The sequence below is a fragment of the Leptodactylus fuscus genome, chromosome 5, assembly GCF_031893055.1.
Source record: "Leptodactylus fuscus isolate aLepFus1 chromosome 5, aLepFus1.hap2, whole genome shotgun sequence".
Taxonomy (NCBI): Eukaryota; Metazoa; Chordata; class Amphibia; order Anura; family Leptodactylidae; genus Leptodactylus; species Leptodactylus fuscus.
The window spans coordinates 17,312,232-17,332,728 of NC_134269.1; the positions used below are offsets into that span (position 1 = coordinate 17,312,232).

A 20,497-nucleotide genomic window follows, 5' to 3' on the forward strand; every position below is an offset into this window, starting at 1 on the left:
AGGCGTCTCGTTGGCATATACATTATATGTTATATTATAGCCGATCTAGGACTGCGGTGCACACCATTTCACCAGGTATAAATATATATATATATATTAGTTTGAGTATAGGATGCCGTATTTCCTCAGTATTAAATATACATAGCTACAGAAAATGTTCATAGATTGAAAATTTCTTGTCTCGCAAAACAACTTCCTCTACAAACCCACACAGGAAATCTGTCAAGCTGAGCTCACCATCAGAGACGCTCCAAACCTCCTCACAAAGTGCAAACCTGGACCTTCAGAGAGGACCTCAAGTGAGGGAGAGGGTCCCAGATCTGAGGGGTGCAATGAGTCCCTAGAAACCCTGGCAATGACACAGCCTGGAAGTCCTGCCACCTTGTGATGAGCGTGGACCATCGAGGACCAAGAAGTGGTGGAGATGTGGCTGTAGGACCCAGAAGACAAGAGTAGCCGGTGCAGAGCCGCCATGGGGTCCCGCATTAAGTAAGAAGACGATAATCTACTTGCAATTCATTAATGTTAACTATTTCATCATCTTCCTCTTTCTTCTGCTTCTTTCTAGTAAGAGCCCTCCACAAGTATAATCAGATGGAGCAGAATTTAGTGTTACAAAATTCTGTCATGAGACAAAAAAAAAGTCCCATGCCGGACCGACCGCTTTGGTTTTACGACTTGCGTCCGTTATTTGGTCACGTCTATGTTTGTCAGCACTATATGTCATGTCTGGTTTTCCATCGTGCCTGCTGCGGTTGTTTTTAGTGTCCGCTATGCTGGGTCGTCTTGTTTGCTCGTAGTTTTGTTTTTAGTTTATTACTCAAGTTTCTAAATTGTTCTATTTGTTTCCTCTTTTTTTTTTTTACCCTCCGCCAGCACAGATCAGATATTTATCTAGGATTTTGTTTTGCAGAGAAAATCCAGAAAGAATTTTTGAAGGATTTTTTGATGTTCTGTGCCCAGCGTCTCAGGACAAAGGTCAGACATAATGTCATATGTCAACTACTATTCTATCATGCATGTGAAACAAGATTGACATGTTCTAATACACATTCAGTGGCAGCTAGGGGCTATTACCACATAATACAAACTGCAGCTCCTGCAGAACCTCTTTGAAAGAACCGGACTGATATGAATTTCTGCAGCAGCAAGATTGTATATTCTAAGGTTCTGCAGCAGCTATGTAAGTACGATGAGGTTCCCTAGCAGCTGAGGTGTGTATTATGATGTTCCGCAGCAGCTGAGGTGTGTATTATGATGTTCTGCAGCAGCTGCGGTGTGTATTATGATGTGCCGCAGCAGCTGAGGTGTGTATTATGATGTTCTGCAGCAGCTGAGGTGTGTATTATGATGTGCCGCAGCAGCTGAGGTGTGTATTATGATGTGCCGCAGCAGCTGAGGTGTGTATTATGATGTTCTGCAGCAGCTGAGGTGTGTATTATGATGTTCTGCAGCAGCTGAGGTGTGTATTATGATGTTCCGCAGCAGCTGAGGTGTGTATTATGATGTTCTGCAGCAGCTGCGGTGTGTATTATGATGTGCCGCAGCAGCTGAGGTGTGTATTATGATGTTCTGCAGCAGCTGAGGTGTGTATTATGATGTTCCGCAGCAGCTGAGGTGTGTATTATGATGTTCCGCAGCAGCTGAGGTGTGTATTATGATGTTCTGCAGCAGCTGAGGTGTGTATTATGATGTTCCGCAGCAGCTGAGGTGTGTATTATGATGTTCTGCAGCAGCTGCGGTGTGTATTATGATGTGCCGCAGCAGCTGAGGTGTGTATTATGATGTTCTGCAGCAGCTGAGGTGTGTATTATGATGTTCTGCAGCAGCTGAGGTGTGTATTATGATGTTCCGCAGCAGCTGAGGTGTGTATTATGATGTTCTGCAGCAGCTGAGGTGTGTATTATGATGTTCTGCAGCAGTTGGGGTATATACTATGATTTTCTGTAGCATTGAAATATATACAGTATATGGGCTTCTATGGCACTGTGCCCGGTAAATAATGAAGAGGCGACAGTACTTGCCGGTCCCAATCCCTCAAACAACTGATAGATGGGGTTGTCAGATGTCAGGAGCTCCCCGTTCAGATTTTGATGGCCTAACCTAAAGACAGTCCTGGAAACCAGCTCTGTAACCTGTCCGAGCACTCTCTGATCATGTATATGTTGCATTTCAGATCCAGAGCTAAAAAGACAATTCCCTGAACATTTTGATGACCAGGTAAGAAGGACACTATAAGATATCAGACACGTCAATTGCATTGTAATGTAAGCCAACGGGGCGCTATAAGTATCTCTACATAGACTGCGCCTTCACTGTCTCCTCCCCTTTCTTTAAAGGGATTGTCCATTTTCAGCAAACGTAATTTGTTTATATAATAAAAACTTGTACAATTTTCCAGCACACGTTCTGTAAATGTTAGTGAATACACAGAACAGCTCGGATAGGATGCTTAAGGGATATTTCACATGTAGTTATTGGGTCCGGATTTTGCCGCCAGAAGCCACGTCAGAATCCGGACCAAAATGCACCTGCCACGACAGTCACGACTTCCAAAGGAATGAGCCTGGTCCGGAGCGATTGTCTTGATGCAGATGCCGCAGCGGTTTCCGCCACAGAGTCCGCGTCAAGATAGGGCAGGTCACTTCTTTTTTCCACGAGCAGTAAAATGCCTGAACATTGTGCTCCCTTCTATAACAGAATAATGTAGATTTAGAGCCAGGTGCATTCCTCATGTAGGTCTTACTCAAAATGCTAGTGTGAACAAGGCCTACATGAGACAGGTTACTGTCCCTACTTATTGTCACATTATATCCCCATATCCTAGGACTCTGTAATAACACTGACAAAGTTCTGCTTCCCCTTTGATGTGGAGAGGTAAGTTTGATGTTACCCCACGTTCTTCACTTCTTCCCCGCCACCCGCAGACTTCTCCCTCCTCTACTCCCATCACTTCTGTTATATTCCAGATGGCAGAACTCATCCGTCCAGCACTTCAGTTTTACTCTCACCGATCTTCAGGGTTACCAGCGCTTCGGGTTCTGTCGTCTCTCTGTAAATGCTAAAAACTGTACTTGTATCCTCAGGTAAGTGACTCAATGGTGACACCAGGGAAGAAAGGCTGCCATATAGACATCCAGCAGTACACCGTGTGACATTGGAGTCTATGGCACTGTATGGCTATGTACTGTATACGCCTGACTATAGGGTGAATGTATACAGCACCAGACAGCTCGGTCTATATAAACCTATATTAACTATCAACTCTTTCCATCCAGTTGTCTTCCATGGTTTGAGCTGTTCTACAAACTTCTGAATAATATCACGGAGCATTTAGTGAAGGATCAGGTACTGTATATGTGTATATATATATATAGTCCTATCCTCATCCTCCTCTGCCCTCTCACATCTCATCCTCTGCCTCCATACAGATCACTGAGGTAACCGACCTCCTACAGACCCTGTATGACCACCCCATACCGGAGGTGAACAAACTGCTCAACATAGACATGGTAAGTTCTCTGTCCCTGATAGAAACATGGGAGCCGTGCAGGTGATCTAAGGGCTAGTTCACACGTGGGCAAAGGGGAGTTTTTTGACAGCGGATTTCGCTTCAAAATCAGCCCCTTTACAATGGAGCCCTATGTGAACAGCTAGCTTTTTTTTTCCGCTAGCTTTTTTTTCCACTAGCTTTTTTTTTCTGCTAGTTATTTTTCAGCTAGCAGAAAAAAGAAGCGACATGACCTTTCTTCAGGCGTTTTCCGCCTGAAGAAAGCAATAGAAGTGAATGGGAGGCAAAAACAGCGCAGGTTTTTTTCAGCGCGTTTTTTTCAAAAAACCGCTAGCGGGTTTTTTTTAGCCCATTCACTTCTATGGGAGGGGAAAACAGCCTGGCTTTTTTTGGAAGCGGTTTTTACAAAAAAAAAAGCTCCAAAAAAAGCCTGGCAATGTCAAAAAAAAGCTTCCTAATTAGGAAGCGGTTTTTTTCAGGACCAAAATAAGCCAGGAGGTTTTTACGTGTGAACTAGCCCTTATACATATGAGGTTATGATAGATAGATAGATAGATAGATAGATAGATAGATAGATAGATAGATAGATAGATAGGAGATAGATGATAGATAGATAGATAGATAGGAGATAGATAGATAGATAGATAGATAGATAGAGAGAGAGAGAGAGAGAGAGAGAGAGAGAGATAGATAGATAGATAGATAGATAGATAGATAGATAGATAGATAGATAGATAGATAGATAGGAGATAGATAGATAGGAGATAGATAGATAATAGATAGATAGATAATAGATAGATAATAGATAGATAGATAGATAGATAGATAATAGATAGATAGATAGATAGATAGATAGGAGATAGATAGATAGATAGATAGATAGATAGATAGATAGATAGGAGATAGATAGATAGATAGATAGATAGATAGATAGATAGATAGATAGGAGATAGATAGATAGATAGATAGATAGATAGATAGGAGATAGATAGATAGATAGATAGATAGATAGATAGATAGATAGATAGATAGGAGATAGATAGATAGATAGATAGATAGATAGATAGATAGATAGATAGATAGGAGATAGATAGATAATAGATAGATAGATAGATAGATGATAGATAGATAGATAGATAGATAGATAGGAGATAGATAGATAGATAGATAGATAGATAGATAGATGATAGATAGATAGATAGATAGATAAATAGGAGATAGATAGTAGATAGATAGATAGATAGATAGATAGATAGATAGATAGATAGATACTGTAGATAGGAGATAGAGATAGATAGATAGACAGACTTGTACAAAGATAGCTGACCATTGTCTAGTAGTTTATATGACAGTCTCAGGATACATTTGTCTTTCTATCCTCAGTTTTCATATTTTGTTGTTCCGGATCCTACAAAACTTCCATCAATACCAGAAAATGTGAGTATCTTATCCGTGTTATCCTGTCTACCTGTCCCATAGATGGATACTTCTAGACACTCTGAGTCCTCTGCTGACCACCAATGAGACATTTCTCCATGATGAATGACTACCATTGTGTGTAACAGTATGTGTATGACCCTGATATTTGAAATCTCTCGCTGATGCACTTCTATTGGACTATACACCGTCTACCAATAAGTATTAGGACCCCTGTGGTAGAATAGAAAATCAACATTTCTTCTTATCCAATAGTTGGTAGACCCCAGCAGATGCTTCCTTACAGATGGTATTGAAGGACACAATACTCCCGGATGCCCGGTGACACTCCTGGTGTATGTGAGCCATCGGTTGGGTGCGGTTTCTCTGGCCAGCACTCGTTGGTCTCTGTCTCCCAGTTTCGGGGGTCTGCCGACTCTGGGCAGATTCCAACAATTGCAAAAAAGGAAAAGTTTGTTTATTTCAGCTCACCATAAATATCTTTTTCCTCCTGGGAGCCAAGGAGACTATAGGACTTCAGCCAGTAGAAGATGCAGAAACATATAGGTGTAAAACTCCGCTTCACCAGGAAGAAATTCAATCCAAATCTGAAGTAAATATATAAAATTTAACTTTTATTGTTGTCCAGTCATTAAAAAACAGTTACAAAATAACTGTATGGTGCAGTCTCGTCATTGCTTAGGCTACGCGTTTCGGTACTAGCGTACCTTCCTCATGAGGAATGACGAGACTACACCATACAGTTATTTTGTAACTGTTTTTTAATGAATGGACAACAATAAAAGTTAAATTTGATATATTTACTTCGGATTTGGATTGAATTTCTTCCTGGTGAAGCGGAGTTTTACACTTATACGTTTCTGCAGATTCCGATAGTCACCATTCACCTTCCACTTTGTAATCACATAGGCCACTGTCGATTTTGGGTAATTCAGTTCGCTTGCTATGTCTCTTAAGGATCGACCATTTCTGTGGTACCCCACAATTTCCCCTTTCTCGAAATGGGACAACTCTGCACTTTGTGGCATCTTGCATGCGCTAAATACCAATGTACTAATGCCAATGCTGTTTCCTATTTAACAGTGAAATGCGTGACGTACATCAGGACCGCAGATATCTTCATTTGCATGGGTGTACGAATACTTATTGGTAGACAGTGTATACATTTGTTCTTGGTACACTGGTATGATATTGGAGCGCAAATGCCTGACATAACATCTCTTATGATCACAGATCTTTCCCCCTAGCCTTTTACAGTTATTAAATGTATAATACCATTACATTTTATATCTGATCTTCAATGACGTGTTTTGTTTTTCCCTTTAGAGAAATCTTACAGAGTTCCTGGTGGCTGTGCAGGTGGACACGATGCTGCAGTTGTACGCCAGCCTGCTGTGTGAGAGACGTATCCTCATAACATCTAGCAAGCTCAGTACTGTAAGCATGGCCGCCATGTAATATCCCTGCTGAGATATATATAAATAATATATATATATATATATATATATATATATATATATATATATATATTATTTGTCGTTGTCATTTTTTATGTTTTTTATTCATTTTTGTTTCAATTGTGCAGAGATTATTCCGGGTGGTACTTCTGTGCTCATTGTCACCCACTGTTCTAATAATAGGGTCAGACAAAAGCATACACTCGGTGTCAGATTGTCTCAGTACCAGAGGATCCTCCAGTGGGTCCAGGTTCTAACACAATAATGGTCTAGAAAAGATACCCAGATTTGAAGGGTCTATTTCCTAGGGCTTGTTGGAGGGTGAATCTCCAGAATCATTATATCTTCCTCCTTGGTGGACCCAAGAAACTTCAGTCTGACATATTAAAATGTTATTTGAGTAAACCTTTATCTGACTTTCTGGCCAGTTCTTGGTGGTATCTGACTATTGGCATCTGGACAGGACCCAAGTGACCTTGGCAGGAATCATATTGGTCAACCAAAAGAAGCAACGTGAACATAATCAAGGGCAGGATCTATACTGGCCAACCAAAGTACCAGAGGGCTCTGGTGGTCTTAGTCTCTCTTACAATAATGGACAAGTAGTGGACATCCAGATTTGAAGAATACTATGGTCAATTTTCTAGGGTTTTTTGAGGGTTTGATCTTCAGAATTATTTTATTTGGTGCACCCAATGAACCTCAGTCCACCATTGCTCCCAAAATATATGTAAATGTAAGAGCCTTCAGCTGCTCTGCTCATTGAGGGAGCGCGGTAAGATAAATACACACATGTAGAGCACAGCTATTGTGTTTAAAGCAGCTACTGTGTTGGAAGCAACAGTACTGGAGGTAAAAAAAAAAATTATGTTTGGGGGTCACCACAACATGAGGCACTGTATTAAAGGGCCGCAGCGTTAGTAAGGTTGAGAACCACTGGTCTAGATGGATAGTGTGGCCCACCTGGGGCATATAGATGGATAGTGTGGCCCACCTGGGGCATATAGATGGATAGTGTGGCCCACCTGTGGCATATAGATGGATAGTGTGGCCCACCTGGGGCATATAGATGGATAGTGTGGCCCACCTGGGGCATATACACTCACCGGCCACTTTATTAGATACACCATGCTAGTAACGGGTTGGACCCCCTTTTGCCTTCAGAACTGCCTCAATTCTTCGTGGCATAGATTCAACAAGGTGCTGGAAGCATTCCTCAGAGATTTTGGTCCATATTGACATGATGGCATCACACAGTTGCCGCAGATTTGTCGGCTGCACATCCATGATGCGAATCTCCCGTTCCACCACATCCCAAAGATGCTCTATTGGATTGAGATCTGGTGACTGTGGAGGCCATTGGAGTACAGTGAACTCATTGTCATGTTCAAGAAACCAGTCTGAGATGATTCCAGCTTTATGACATGGCACATTATCCTGCTGAAAGTAGCCATCAGATGTTGGGTACATTGTGGTCATAAAGGGATGGACATGGTCAGCAACAATACTTAGGTAGGCTTTGGCGTTGCAACGATGCTCAATTGGTACCAAGGGGCCCAAAGAGTGCCAAGAAAATATTCCCCACACCATGACACCACCACCACCAGCCTGAACCGTTGATACAAGGCAGGATGGATCCATGCTTTCATGTTGTTGACGCCAAATTCTGACCCTACCATCCGAATGTCGCAGCAGAAATCGAGACTCATCAGACCAGGCAACGTTTTTCCAATCTTCAATTGTCCAATTTCGATGAGCTTGTGCAAATTGTAGCCTCAGTTTCCTGTTCTTAGCTGAAAGGAGTGGCACCCGGTGTGGTCTTCTGCTGCTGTAGCCCATCTGTAGCCTCAAAGTTCGACGTACTGTGCGGCGTTCAGAGATGCTCTTCTGGCTACCTTGGTTGTAACGGGTGGCTATTTGAGTCACTGTTGCCTTTCTATCAGCTCGAACCAGTCTGGCCATTCTCCTCTGACCTCTGGCATCAACAACGCATTTCCGCCCACAGAACTGCCGCTCACTGGATGTTTTTTCTTTTTCGGACCATTCTCTGTAAACCCTAGAGATGGTTGTGCGTGAAAATCCCAGTAGATCAGCCGTTTCTGAAATACTCAGACCAGCCCTTCTGGCACCAACAACCATGCCACGTTCAAAGGCACTCAAATCACCTTTCTTCCCCATACTGATGCTCAGTTTGAACTGCAGGAGATTGTCTTGACCATGTCTACATGCCTAAATGCACTGAGTTGCCGCCATGTGATTGGCTGATTAGAAATTAAGTGTTAACGAGCAGTTGGACAGGTATACCTAATAAAGTGGCCGGTGAGTGTAGATGGATAGTGTGGTCCTCTTGGAGTGTCATGTGGGTCATTATGAAATGCAGATATGGTGTATACGATAACAAGCTGGACCCTAACATGTATTCCTCTGGTCTTCTCTGGCAGCTCACAGCCTGTGTCCATGCCTCGGCGGGTCTCCTGTACCCCATGTACTGGCAGCATATCTACATCCCTACACTACCGCCTCATCTCCTGGATTACTGTGGGTCTGTCAGCCATTCAGTACTTTGCCAGTCTGTATTTCCACACTTTGCAACTCATCTATTCTAATCTAACCCCCTGTCTGCGTTCCTCCCTAGTGCCCCCATGCCCTTCCTGATTGGAGTCCACAGCAGTTTAATGGAGGTAAGTAGTCCATTAACATTTGTTATAAATACCATAATGTATGTTATATCCACTTCTTACTGCACTTTCTCTACAGCAAGTGAATACTGCGGTCCTGGAAGACGTGGTGATATTTAATATGGACACAAACAACTTGGAGACTCCTTTTCAAGACTTCCAAAACCTTCCTCAACATGTGGTGAGACCAGCAGGGTATTTTATGTTACTATATGATATATGTCCATAACATTACTAATATGTCCACAAATGACCCGAAAAACAATAGTTCTAGATGCCGTTACCATATCCTAATGTGTATCCATAACACAAAGTGTGTGTGTGTGTGTGTGTGTGTGTGGGAGGGGTACGGGGCAGCGCTTGACTCCTTATGACTCGAAAATAGTACAGATGCACATTCACGAGGGAACTGACCAACTCCCAAAATGAAACTATAGAAAAATATGTGAGGGTACTCTGATATGTGTCTGCATAAAGTATATTAACAATTCAATGTAAAGTGCAACTTTTTGGAAACGCGTCCTTTCATCAGGCGGATAGTATAGGAATAGTGATGTCATGTGGTAACTGGTGAAGAACCGTTAGTAGGTGGTGAGTATCTAATGCACGTCAGTTACCGCGTGGTATCACTATTGCTATACGATCCGCCTCTGGACCACGCCTGATGAAGGGACAAGTTCCCAAAACGTTGCACTTTACACCGAATTGTTGTTAATTACTTTATGTAGATACAAATCAGAGTACAGTCACATAGTATTTCTACTGAAACTTCCATAACAGCCCTTACATATATATGTAGACAATAGCACAATAAAAAGCATATATTCAGCCGTGTACACGGGACCATGGGGCCCAGAGGATTGAGAAAAGTTTAGGATTACTCTGGTTTCTTTAATGTTAAGTGATAATAAATCCAGAGATGTCACAATACGGCGATAATATACAAAGTGATGTGACAGTACAGGGATAATAAACACAGCGATGTCATAGTACAGGATAATACACACAGCGATGTCACAGTACAGGGATAATACACACAGTGATGTCACAGTACAGGGATAATACACACAGTGATGTCATAGTACAGGATAATACACACAGCGATGTCACAGTACAGGGATAATACACACAGTGATGTCACAGTACAGGATAATAAACACAGCGATGTCATAGTACAGGATAATACACACAGCGATGTCACAGTACAGGGATAATACACACAGTGATGTCACAGTACAGAGATAATACACACAGTGATGTCACAGTACAGAGATAATACACACAGTGATGTCACAGTACAGAGATAATACACACAGTGATGTCACAGTACAGGGATAATACACACAGTGATGTCACAGTACAGAGATAATACACACAGTGATGTCACAGTACAGGGATAATACACACAGTGATGTCACAGTACAGGATAATACACACAGTGATGTCACAGTACAGGATAATACACACAGTGATGTCACAGTACAGAGATAATACACACAGTGATGTCACAGTACAGAGATAATACACACAGTGATGTCACAGTACAGGGATAATACACACAGTGATGTCACAGTACAGACATAATACACACAGTGATGTCACAGTACAGGGATAATACACACAGTGATGTCACAGTACAGGATAATACACACAGTGATGTCACAGTACAGGGATAATACACACAGTGATGTCACAGTACAGAGATAATACACACAGTGATGTCACAGTACAGAGATAATACACACAGTGATGTCACAGTACAGGGATAATACACACAGTGATGTCACAGTACAGACATAATACACACAGTGATGTCACAGTACAGGGATAATACACACAGTGATGTCACAGTACAGAGATAATACACACAGTGATGTCACAGTACAGAGATAATACACACAGTGATGTCACAGTACAGAGATAATACACACAGTGATGTCACAGTACAGAGATAATACACACAGTGATGTCACAGTACAGGATAATACACACAGTGATGTCACAGTACAGGATAATACACACAGTGATGTCACAGTACAGAGATAATACACACAGTGATGTCACAGTACAGGATAATACACACAGTGATGTCACAGTACAGGGATAATACACACAGTGATGTCACAGTACAGAGATAATACACACAGTGATGTCACAGTACAGGGATAATACACACAGTGATGTCACAGTACAGAGATAATACACACAGTGATGTCACAGTACAGAGATAATACACACAGTGATGTCACAGTACAGAGATAATACACACAGTGATGTCACAGTACAGAGATAATACACACAGTGATGTCACAGTACAGGGATAATACACACAGTGATGTCACAGTACAGGATAATACACACAGTGATGTCACAGTACAGAGATAATACACACAGTGATGTCACAGTACAGAGATAATACACACAGTGAAGTTCAGGGATAAGTAAAACATAAATAACACATACTGCCTCTGAACTCTGCGCCTTCTGGAGTAATGCAGATATATAATGTGACACCATGACACTATGTCAGTAATCTTCTGTCTCCTCCCCAGGTCTCACTACTGAAATTGCGTCTGACAAAACAGTCGGCGTTAATGGGTGATGGGGTGTCACGTGCCTTCCTTGGTGCCCAGGCTCTGCTCTTTGGCAGCTACAGGGAGGCCCTCATCTGTACCCCGGTAGGTGTGCCATCACTGATGGTGCCATAAATTTTACCAGGAAACTGTAAAGTCATCCCAGTGATCAAAATGTATTAGAGAAATCAGATCCTATGTTACCCTTAGTTTGTGATGATCTGAAGTCAGGCTGGAGAAGATGGCATTAGAGGATATTGGTAGTTTCAGACATTGATGACACATCACTAGAATATAACATATCATTGAAGGGACCTCCCCGGTGGTATATAAGCCCCTGGGTAGGGTCCACACAAATGGATGGAGTCTAATTCTTTTGGCAGTATAAACCTCTGTAATGGAAGGTCAGGGACGTGTGCCCATCTGTAATTATCACTTGAGGGGGCCAAGCACATAACTTACTGATCATCTGTCTAATGGGACGTCTCCATCACACTATGAATTATTTACAGGACTTCCATCTATCTGAGACGCGATCATTTCTTCTTAAAGGGGCAGTATCCCTTACGGGCTTTACATGAATGGAAATGGAGATATTGTTACATGGCTTAGTGTTTTTTTGTTTTGTTTTTTATTAGAAATGTTCTAGCAAAGTTTACCATAAATACGTTCAAAACAAACTATGCCCTATCACTGTATAGCAGTAACATGTGGGGACTAGCTGGCGGTATTTTGTAAGCAATATATTGCAATACTGTCTGGCAGTGTTATATCAGCAGTATATGGTTAGATCTTTGGACAATGTTTGTTGGGTGTATGTGGCAATGTGGCACTACCTGGCGTTAATATATGGACATGATATGACTGCACTACCTTATGCTTGTTACTAGTAATTTACCTAATGCCACCTTGGACTGAGGCTCTGTGGCCCCAGCAGATAAAATGGTTCTGGGGGCCCAGCCTTCAACAAGTCCTAGGAAATACACCGTAGTACCCTCAAACATGGCTGTCTTTACTGAGCCATTACTATGTTGGAGCCCAGGCCCACTGGAGGGTCCGTCTGACTGTGATGCTATACAATGATGGACAGATGAGGATACCGCTCAGACGTCTCATACATGGACGCTACTACTGCTTATTCACTGTATTTCTCATCCATACAGGGGGAGCCCATTTCTTTCTGCCAGGACACATTTGTGAACCACAAGTGCAGCTCTACGAGGGGCTTCCTACAGAACGCCGTGCACCTGCAGCTCTTCACACAGGTCTGACCAACATCACATAACCTGACATATGCTCCATATACATTATCATGGGGATCATCATGACTAGGCTACCTAACCTGAACCACAAGGTGGCGCTATAAACATTACAGCCACAGTCTTCAACCTGCTTGCAGCGTACCCAAGCAATAATACAATTATTACCCACCCAGCCACCCAGCCCCTGACACAGGGGACCCGAAAAAAGATAACAGCCCCATTCCCTATAGTGGTTTGTGGTGCGCAGACTGCACAGCAATGTGACAATCATATCGTGTATTATCATTGTAATTGATAGTATTTATTTTACTATTTTAGCACAATCTTACCCTTACTATTATTAGTATATATATTAAATATTTTCTAATCTAGTATAATGCTTATTATTACTATTTTTGCTGGAAACATTCTATACCTATGACTTATATAGACGACAATTTTCTTCTCAGTTCATCGACAGTCGCCTGGAGAGGCTGAACTCTGGAGAAGAATTCACAGACATGTTTGAGCAGGAAGTTACGAACTGCGGCCTGTCAGGTACCGTATCCTAAGCAGGACTGGAATCCTTGGCTTTTACCCCAAGATTTCCTGAACATGGGTGACATATGTCACTGTTTGACTATAAAGGTTGGAAATCCTTCGTCACGTATATCTGTGAGACTATACAATGTAATCCTCGTCCTGTCCTAGCGAATGGCACCGCTCCTTTTATCATCTGTCTGAATCACTGGTCTGAAGAAGGCCATAAATCTCTGACACGAGGAGTAGCAGCGCACAGTACATTCGCCATCAGTCAGGGACTACATACTGGGATTGTTGCTAAATATTTCTGTTCATTTCCAGGAGCTTCCAGATCTTATCAGATGTGGCTGGAAAACCTCAAGGTAAAACCAACCATTAATGGAAAGAATAATGGAAAGTAATGTCGTGTTGTGCGGTGTCCATGACCGCCATCTATTTATTAGCATTAGTTAATGGAGTTATGACGGTTTTATGTCGTCTAAGTCGTCAGCATCAAAAACATTGCTGTGAAACGAGTAGTGAGATAGAGGTGTTGCTTGTAGCTATTCGGATTGGTAGATGGTTCTTGTCCGCACTCGGTTTGATACACTGGGGCAGATTTATTATTGCCTTGTACGACACTTTTCTGACTTATGAGGCATAAAGAGAGACATTTTGGGGGGCAAAGTGTTATTTTTAACTCTGCGTCGCCTTCACCATTTTTCCAAAAAGGGGGCATTGTGAGGGCATGCAGAGGTCGGGGCCTATGGCTTGAATGATGTCTTTCTTTCATAAAATGTATTTTTTTTTCAATCTATACATTTTATTAGTGGTAAAGCAGCGTTACATTATATTCTCCATCTCATTAATATGGCCTTTATTTCTCCACCAGAAAGGAGGCGGCACATTGATCAACAACATGAAGAATCGCACCCATCCCACTGTTAGGAACATGCTGAGATATGTAAGTCTTTGGAATTTTTTAGGCACAATGGCTACTAACCCTTCTTATAATGACCTGACATCATTTTATGTATAATGTTTTTATATGTAGTGTTTTTTTGATGTATTTTAGGCCAAGGGACAAGCCAAGACGGGTCTACAGGGAATGAAGCGGCGCATCAAACAGAAGGTAAGCACTAATGCAATGGGTCCACTCCGGCCTACACGATGGGAGGTGACAGCCCTGACTAGGCCTCGGTGGTGTCATGTCACAGGTTTTGTTCTATGTCTCTTATCGTATTTTGACTTGGTTTCCACATAAGGATCACCAGATGCAGCGTACGGGTTCATTCAAGGCAGACAGACCTCCTACCCAGAACCACGAGAAACTGCAGAATCGGCTGCCCATTACACAGCACTTTGGACAGGTATGTGAACATCCTTAGCATGGTGTAGCTAATGCCAGACACCAAGATAAGATCAATGTTCTTTCTTAGAGCTCGCAGTATATTTCCAGACAGTTCCTATCACATTTTTATTTTGTTTGTTTTTTTTTTGTTTTTTTACAGTCTCGTCCTAGGAGACCTGGAAAAAAGTTTGCAGAAGAAGATAGCTGGGAAAGCCAAAAGTGAGTGAATCGTCTTGGAATTCAGTAAATAATCCTGCACAGCACAGATGGGTCCATGTAAACTAAACACATTAAATTATAGTGAATGGGATAATCCAGGGTAGTGAATCACGGTATACACAGGTACTGTGGCCTTTTGTGTTTGATCATATCCATCTTATAAGGGCTATCAAAGAGGAGTCCAATGTTATCCTCATTAATGCCATTAGTACATTTTCATTCCAAAAATGGCAAATTGGCTGCAAAGATAACACGGAGGTCTATTCACTTTTGTTCTCCCAACTTCCCCACAACCATGGTTTTTGGACTTATTACTGACAGTGTATTTTCTCTTAGGTATGGTGAAGATGTAAAAGAGGAGGATCCTGGTGAAGATGACCTTCCTCTTCTGGATGAGGGGATGGATCTGCTAAATGAAATTTTTGAAACCCTAAATACAAGGGCTCCGGATGAGGGACGTGCATTATATGGAGCACATAGCTTGGACTGCTTCAATCTAGACGACAGTAGATACTTCTCACGGGTGAGTGAGAGACAACATATATTATAGAAATGGTGGACCTCAAAAACCTTGATATATGAAAGTAATGACTAACAAGGTGATTTTTGTGCCCTCCAGTTCCATTCCTTATGCGCCCCTAGTGATGAGGACCTCCAGTTGAGTTTGAGCCAACCAAGAACCTCCAATCTTTGGTACCTGCAAGAAGTGGATGAGGGATTAGTAGACGTCAAAGAAACTGAAGACCCTTCTTCAACACCTGAGAATACGTTGGATGTCTCAAAGACTATAGATGTGACATCAACCATCCAAGAAGCTGCTACTGAGACAGTACAAGACACTGAAAGTCTCTCAGTATCGACAACCGTCCAGAGTCCTGAGGTGTCTGTCACCATTCCAGAGAACATCTTACCGTCTTCAGAGGTTACACCATCAACTCCTCAAACTAGTTTGTCAATTCCTATGGTCAAGCCAGAGCAAGAAGAAATATCCCCAGAGCCTGAAGTTATAGCCATCTCCAATGAAGATTCCAATAAAGAAAAAGATATGTTACCTGTAGAGCCAAGCACGACCAGACAGGTTACAAGGGTCACGAGTACCTCCCTTATTATATCCGGGCCAAATGTCCGCTCAGCCATCTCTCGTTTTCAGGCTGGTCCCATTGACCCTAGGTTAGTATGGACTGGGACTAAGAAAGAGTCCATGGAGGCGCAAAGATTAGGTGTAGGAAGTCACGCTTGGTCATTTAACACGAGGCCCGTCTCAGTAAACTACGGTAATCCAAAACCAAACGCCTCCACTTGTATACGCCCTGTTTACCTCAGGACTCAGAGCACGCCAAAGCTAAATGCTCCCAAAAGCCCAACAACAAATTTCCCTACTGATACCGGAAATGAACCACCGAACAAACCACAGCCTATTGACTTGAGCACGTCGGCCCTGCCCAAAGTTTCAGAGCTGAAGAAAAAGTTTGAAACTTAAAGGGGGTATTTTGCCAAAACTATACACGGCTATACAATGGATCCAACTTGACTGCCATGATGGCCAGAAGTTATAGCCAGTACTATTAAATGGCAACTGTTCAAACGACCTCGAGAGACCATATAATAAAGTATCTCTCATGTGGCTCACCAGTTTTTGCAAAACTTCCACAATTGTAATTTTGCAACAGCCGGTGCGACACAAGCTGGAGGCCACTAATGTAGTAGGTGTTTGGGCCGAGCATGCCGGAGCTGTTCTATGTCAGTGGTTCTCTCATCTTGCTGCAGGGTTTTGAGCATGATAACCCTTCAATGAAGACCATATGTTTTCATAAGGCAAATGGAGAGAGACTATCATATAGAGACAACTCCCTTTAAAGGGCATTTCCAAAAGTAACAAAAAACAAGGCTACATTCTTCCAGAAACCACGTCCTGCTTGTTCGTTGCTTGTGTCTGGTATCTCGGATGCCGAAGCTCATTCACTTCAGTGACACAACCCAGGAAAAGGTGTAGCACAGTTTCTGGCAGGAGGCAGCCATGTTATTTTCTAATCCTTTACAATGCCTTTAGAAGGTCTCTGCTTGTATGGTACGAAAAGGCTTCAAGAAAATAAGTTACTTATCTGTACTGTAAAATAAAGCGGTTGAGGTATGACCCTCCGCCATAAAGGTTAATAGACTGTCTCAAGAAACATTTATATTCAATAGACTTTGCCTAAAAGACTGTAAGAAAGGCAAATAAGCATCCAGCTCGATTTTTCCGCAGCTCAAGGCTCCCCATGAGGCCCATTCCTCTCTGCACTGCATTGACATTCCACAAGGGGGCAGGTTATACTTTGGCTATCTCTGGCGCTTTCATTGAAGTGAAGGGTAGCGCCGACCATCACTAGTCGTGCCCATATTCACCCTGGCTGTGCTCAGGTTGAATGTGGAACGGGACAAAGGTCCTAAAGACTTTACTTTGTGGGACAACTCCTTTAATAGGATTATCCAGGATTACAAAACATGGCCGCTTCTTGTAGAAAGAGCTCCACATCCTCTTCTCATGAAGTAGCATCACTTCTGTTGGGCTCTTGGCCATGCTGTAGCTCAGTACCATTAAAATGAAGCCGGATCCACATCACATATATATGGTTGAAAGATGAGGATAGTTGTATAATTTACATTTGTATGCTCTTTCTTCAAGTTTCTGCAGGCTGACTATCTCCGACTCTCTCAAAATGGCTGCTGCTACCATGGCCACACAGTTCCAATGAGTCCCTGCCGCGGACCCACCTTACAGTTACTATTGATGGGTTTCCATTGCCTTGTAGGAAACCTCTGAACCTAAATCCGACCTTACCTTCACGTTTCCTTTTGCTCCGGTTCAGAAGGTTCTTCTTTGTGACAGCCATGTTGGTATGCTTACAGCATCGATGTATGGAGACGCTGTGAAAATGGTTGTCGCTACCATGGCAATCAATGCAATGCAATGGTGGCCACACAGTTCTGAATATTGCCTAACCTGTCCCTGTGACTGTGCTGTTTGCTCCAGAACATTTGGTAACATAACCAGAATTACCTTTCCTTCACATCTGCGTTTGGTATTCCGTTCAGAGTCCGCATGAGGACCCCCCAAGTGGAATACCGAACGCAACTGCAAGCGGTGTGCAGTAAAAGCACACAGACCCCATAGACTATAATGGGGTCCGTGTGCTTGCCGCCACAGAATCATGCGGACAGGAAAGTAGATTGTGAACTACTTTCCTGTCCGCATGATCCCTGCGAAGATATGGCGGCAAGCACATGGACCCCATTATAGTCTATGGGGTCCATGTGCTTTCACTGACACATCGCTTGCAGCTGCATTCAGTATTCCATTCAGGGGGGTCCTCATGCGGACTCCCCCAGACGGAATCCAAACGCAGATGTGAACGAGGCCTTAGGTATATTTTTGCCGTTAGGAAGGCACTTTGTTATGGGGTTTGATGGGCATTTACCCCAGGCGCCGGGAACCCAAATGAGGATACTTAGAAAATATAGTGCTAGTCACCCCACCCTTATAGCTCCAGCTACCTGATCGGTTTCTAGCCGCTTCCCTTACACCTTTTATTAGGCCATCTTTTTTTTCATTTGGCCACACTGAAGGAAACCTCCAGGCCCAAATCTGACCTTGGCTTATCTTCTCTTTCTCCATACCGGTGTCTGCTAGAAGAGACAACAGCTAGAAATGATGCATTATGGGATCTAACTGCTGATATACACTCACCGGCCACTTTATTAGGTACACCATGCTAGTAACGGGTTGGACCCCCTTTTGCCTTCAGAACTGCCTCAATTCTTCGTGGCATAGATTCAACAAGGTGCTGGAAGCATTCCTCAGAGATTTTGGTCCATATTGACATGATGGCATCACACAGTTGCCGCAGATTTGTCGGCTGCACATCCATGATGCGAATCTCCCGTTCCACCACATCCCAAAGATGCTCTATTGGATTGAGATCTGGTGACTGTGGAGGCCATTGGAGTACAGTGAACTCATTGTCATGTTCAAGAAACCAGTCTGAGATGATTCCAGCTTTATGACATGGCACTGCATTATCCTGCTGAAAGTAGCCATCAGATGTTGGGTACATTGTGGTCATAAAGGGATGGACATGGTCAGCAACAATACTCAGGTAGGCTTTGGCGTTGCAACGATGCTCAATTGGTACCAAGGGGCCCAAAGAGTGCCAAGAAAATATTCCCCACACCATGACACCACCACCACCAGCCTGAACCGTTGATACAAGGCAGGATGGATCCATGCTTTCATGTTGTTGACGCCAAATTCTGACCCTACCATCCGAATGTCGCAGCAGAAATCGAGAATCATCAGACCAGGCAACGTTTTTCCAATCTTCAATTGTCCAATTTCGATGAGCTTGTGCAAATTGTAGCCTCAGTTTCCTGTTCTTAGCTGAAAGGAGTGGCACCCGGTGTGGTCTTCTGCTGCTGTAGCCCATCTGTAGCCTCAAAGTTGGACGTACTGTGCGTTCAGAGATGCTCTTCTGGCTACCTTGGTTGTAACGGGTGGCTATTTGAGTCACTGTTGCCTTTCTATCAGCTCGAACCAGTCTGGCCATTCTCCTCTGACCTCTGGCATCAACAACGCATTTCCACCCACAGAACTGCCGCTCACTGGATGTTTTTTCTTTTTCGGACCATTCTCTGTAAACCCTAGAGATGGTTGTGCGTGAAAATCCCAGTAGATCAGCAGTTTCTGAAATACTCAGACCAGCCCTTCTGGCACCAACAACCATGCCACGTTCAAAGGCACTCAAATCACCTTTCTTCCCCATACAGATGCTCGGTTTGAACTGCAGGAGATTGTCTTGACCATGTCTACATGCCTAAATGCACTGAGTTGCCGCCATGTGATTGGCTGATTAGAAATTAAGTGTTAACGAGCAGTTGGACAGGTGTACCTAATAAAGTGGCCGGTGAGTGTATAACAAGGGGTGGAGGGCTTTTACTTAGAGACAATCAGATCAAACTATAATGCATCTTTAGTGCCCATCCCTTAGGCTATAATTCTCCCTTAGTGTCCCCAATACAAAATGCCAAAACATTACATGGACATCATTTTCTGAGACAGATGGGTATTACTGTGGTAAATCTTTGGCATACAGCCCTTTCTTGCACCAAACATGCACCACTTCCTCCATTCGGTGCCTCGCTTGCAACTTTTTGTGAATGTGGGTAGGCCGGGGACGCCTCAGCCCAACATATTTATTAGAACTCATCCCAGAAAACTGCTGCAAGTTAAATTGGAAATCTCCCTAAGTTCCTGACTGCTGTAGGCTTGCACTGAGGTGTATGTATGTATTAACAAGCAAGAATCTCTTGGTAATTCAGGTGTGCTTCAGGCCCAGGGACCTTTGACCGGTGTCGTAAACACCAGTCTTAATAAAATCCCTGTTTTTTTTCAAAATTTATTGGTTCTCATAAAGGTATAAAATACAATATAGCAGTATATCTGTTGTCACTGTAACAGTATACGGGTCCAGA

At 42.9% G+C, this 20,497-nt stretch overlaps 1 protein-coding gene across 1 annotated transcript; it reads left to right on the forward strand.

Annotated features, from left to right (window-relative positions):
- The first annotated feature begins 283 nt into the window (after positions 1–283).
- Positions 284–16,470, forward strand: LOC142204723 (DENN domain-containing protein 1B-like). Its single transcript, XM_075276036.1, has 22 exons — positions 284–489; positions 914–978; positions 2,177–2,220; positions 2,828–2,877; positions 2,970–3,086; positions 3,279–3,348; positions 3,432–3,512; positions 4,895–4,948; positions 6,275–6,385; positions 8,847–8,947; positions 9,041–9,086; positions 9,163–9,264; positions 11,636–11,761; positions 12,820–12,921; positions 13,368–13,455; positions 13,762–13,802; positions 14,312–14,383; positions 14,495–14,551; positions 14,685–14,789; positions 14,931–14,989; positions 15,326–15,512; positions 15,609–16,470. Exons 1-22 carry the CDS (start codon positions 473–475, stop codon positions 16,467–16,469), a joined length of 2,556 nt encoding a protein of 851 aa, XP_075132137.1. The 5' UTR covers positions 284–472; the 3' UTR covers position 16,470.
- Positions 16,471–20,497: the final 4,027 nt, after the last annotated feature.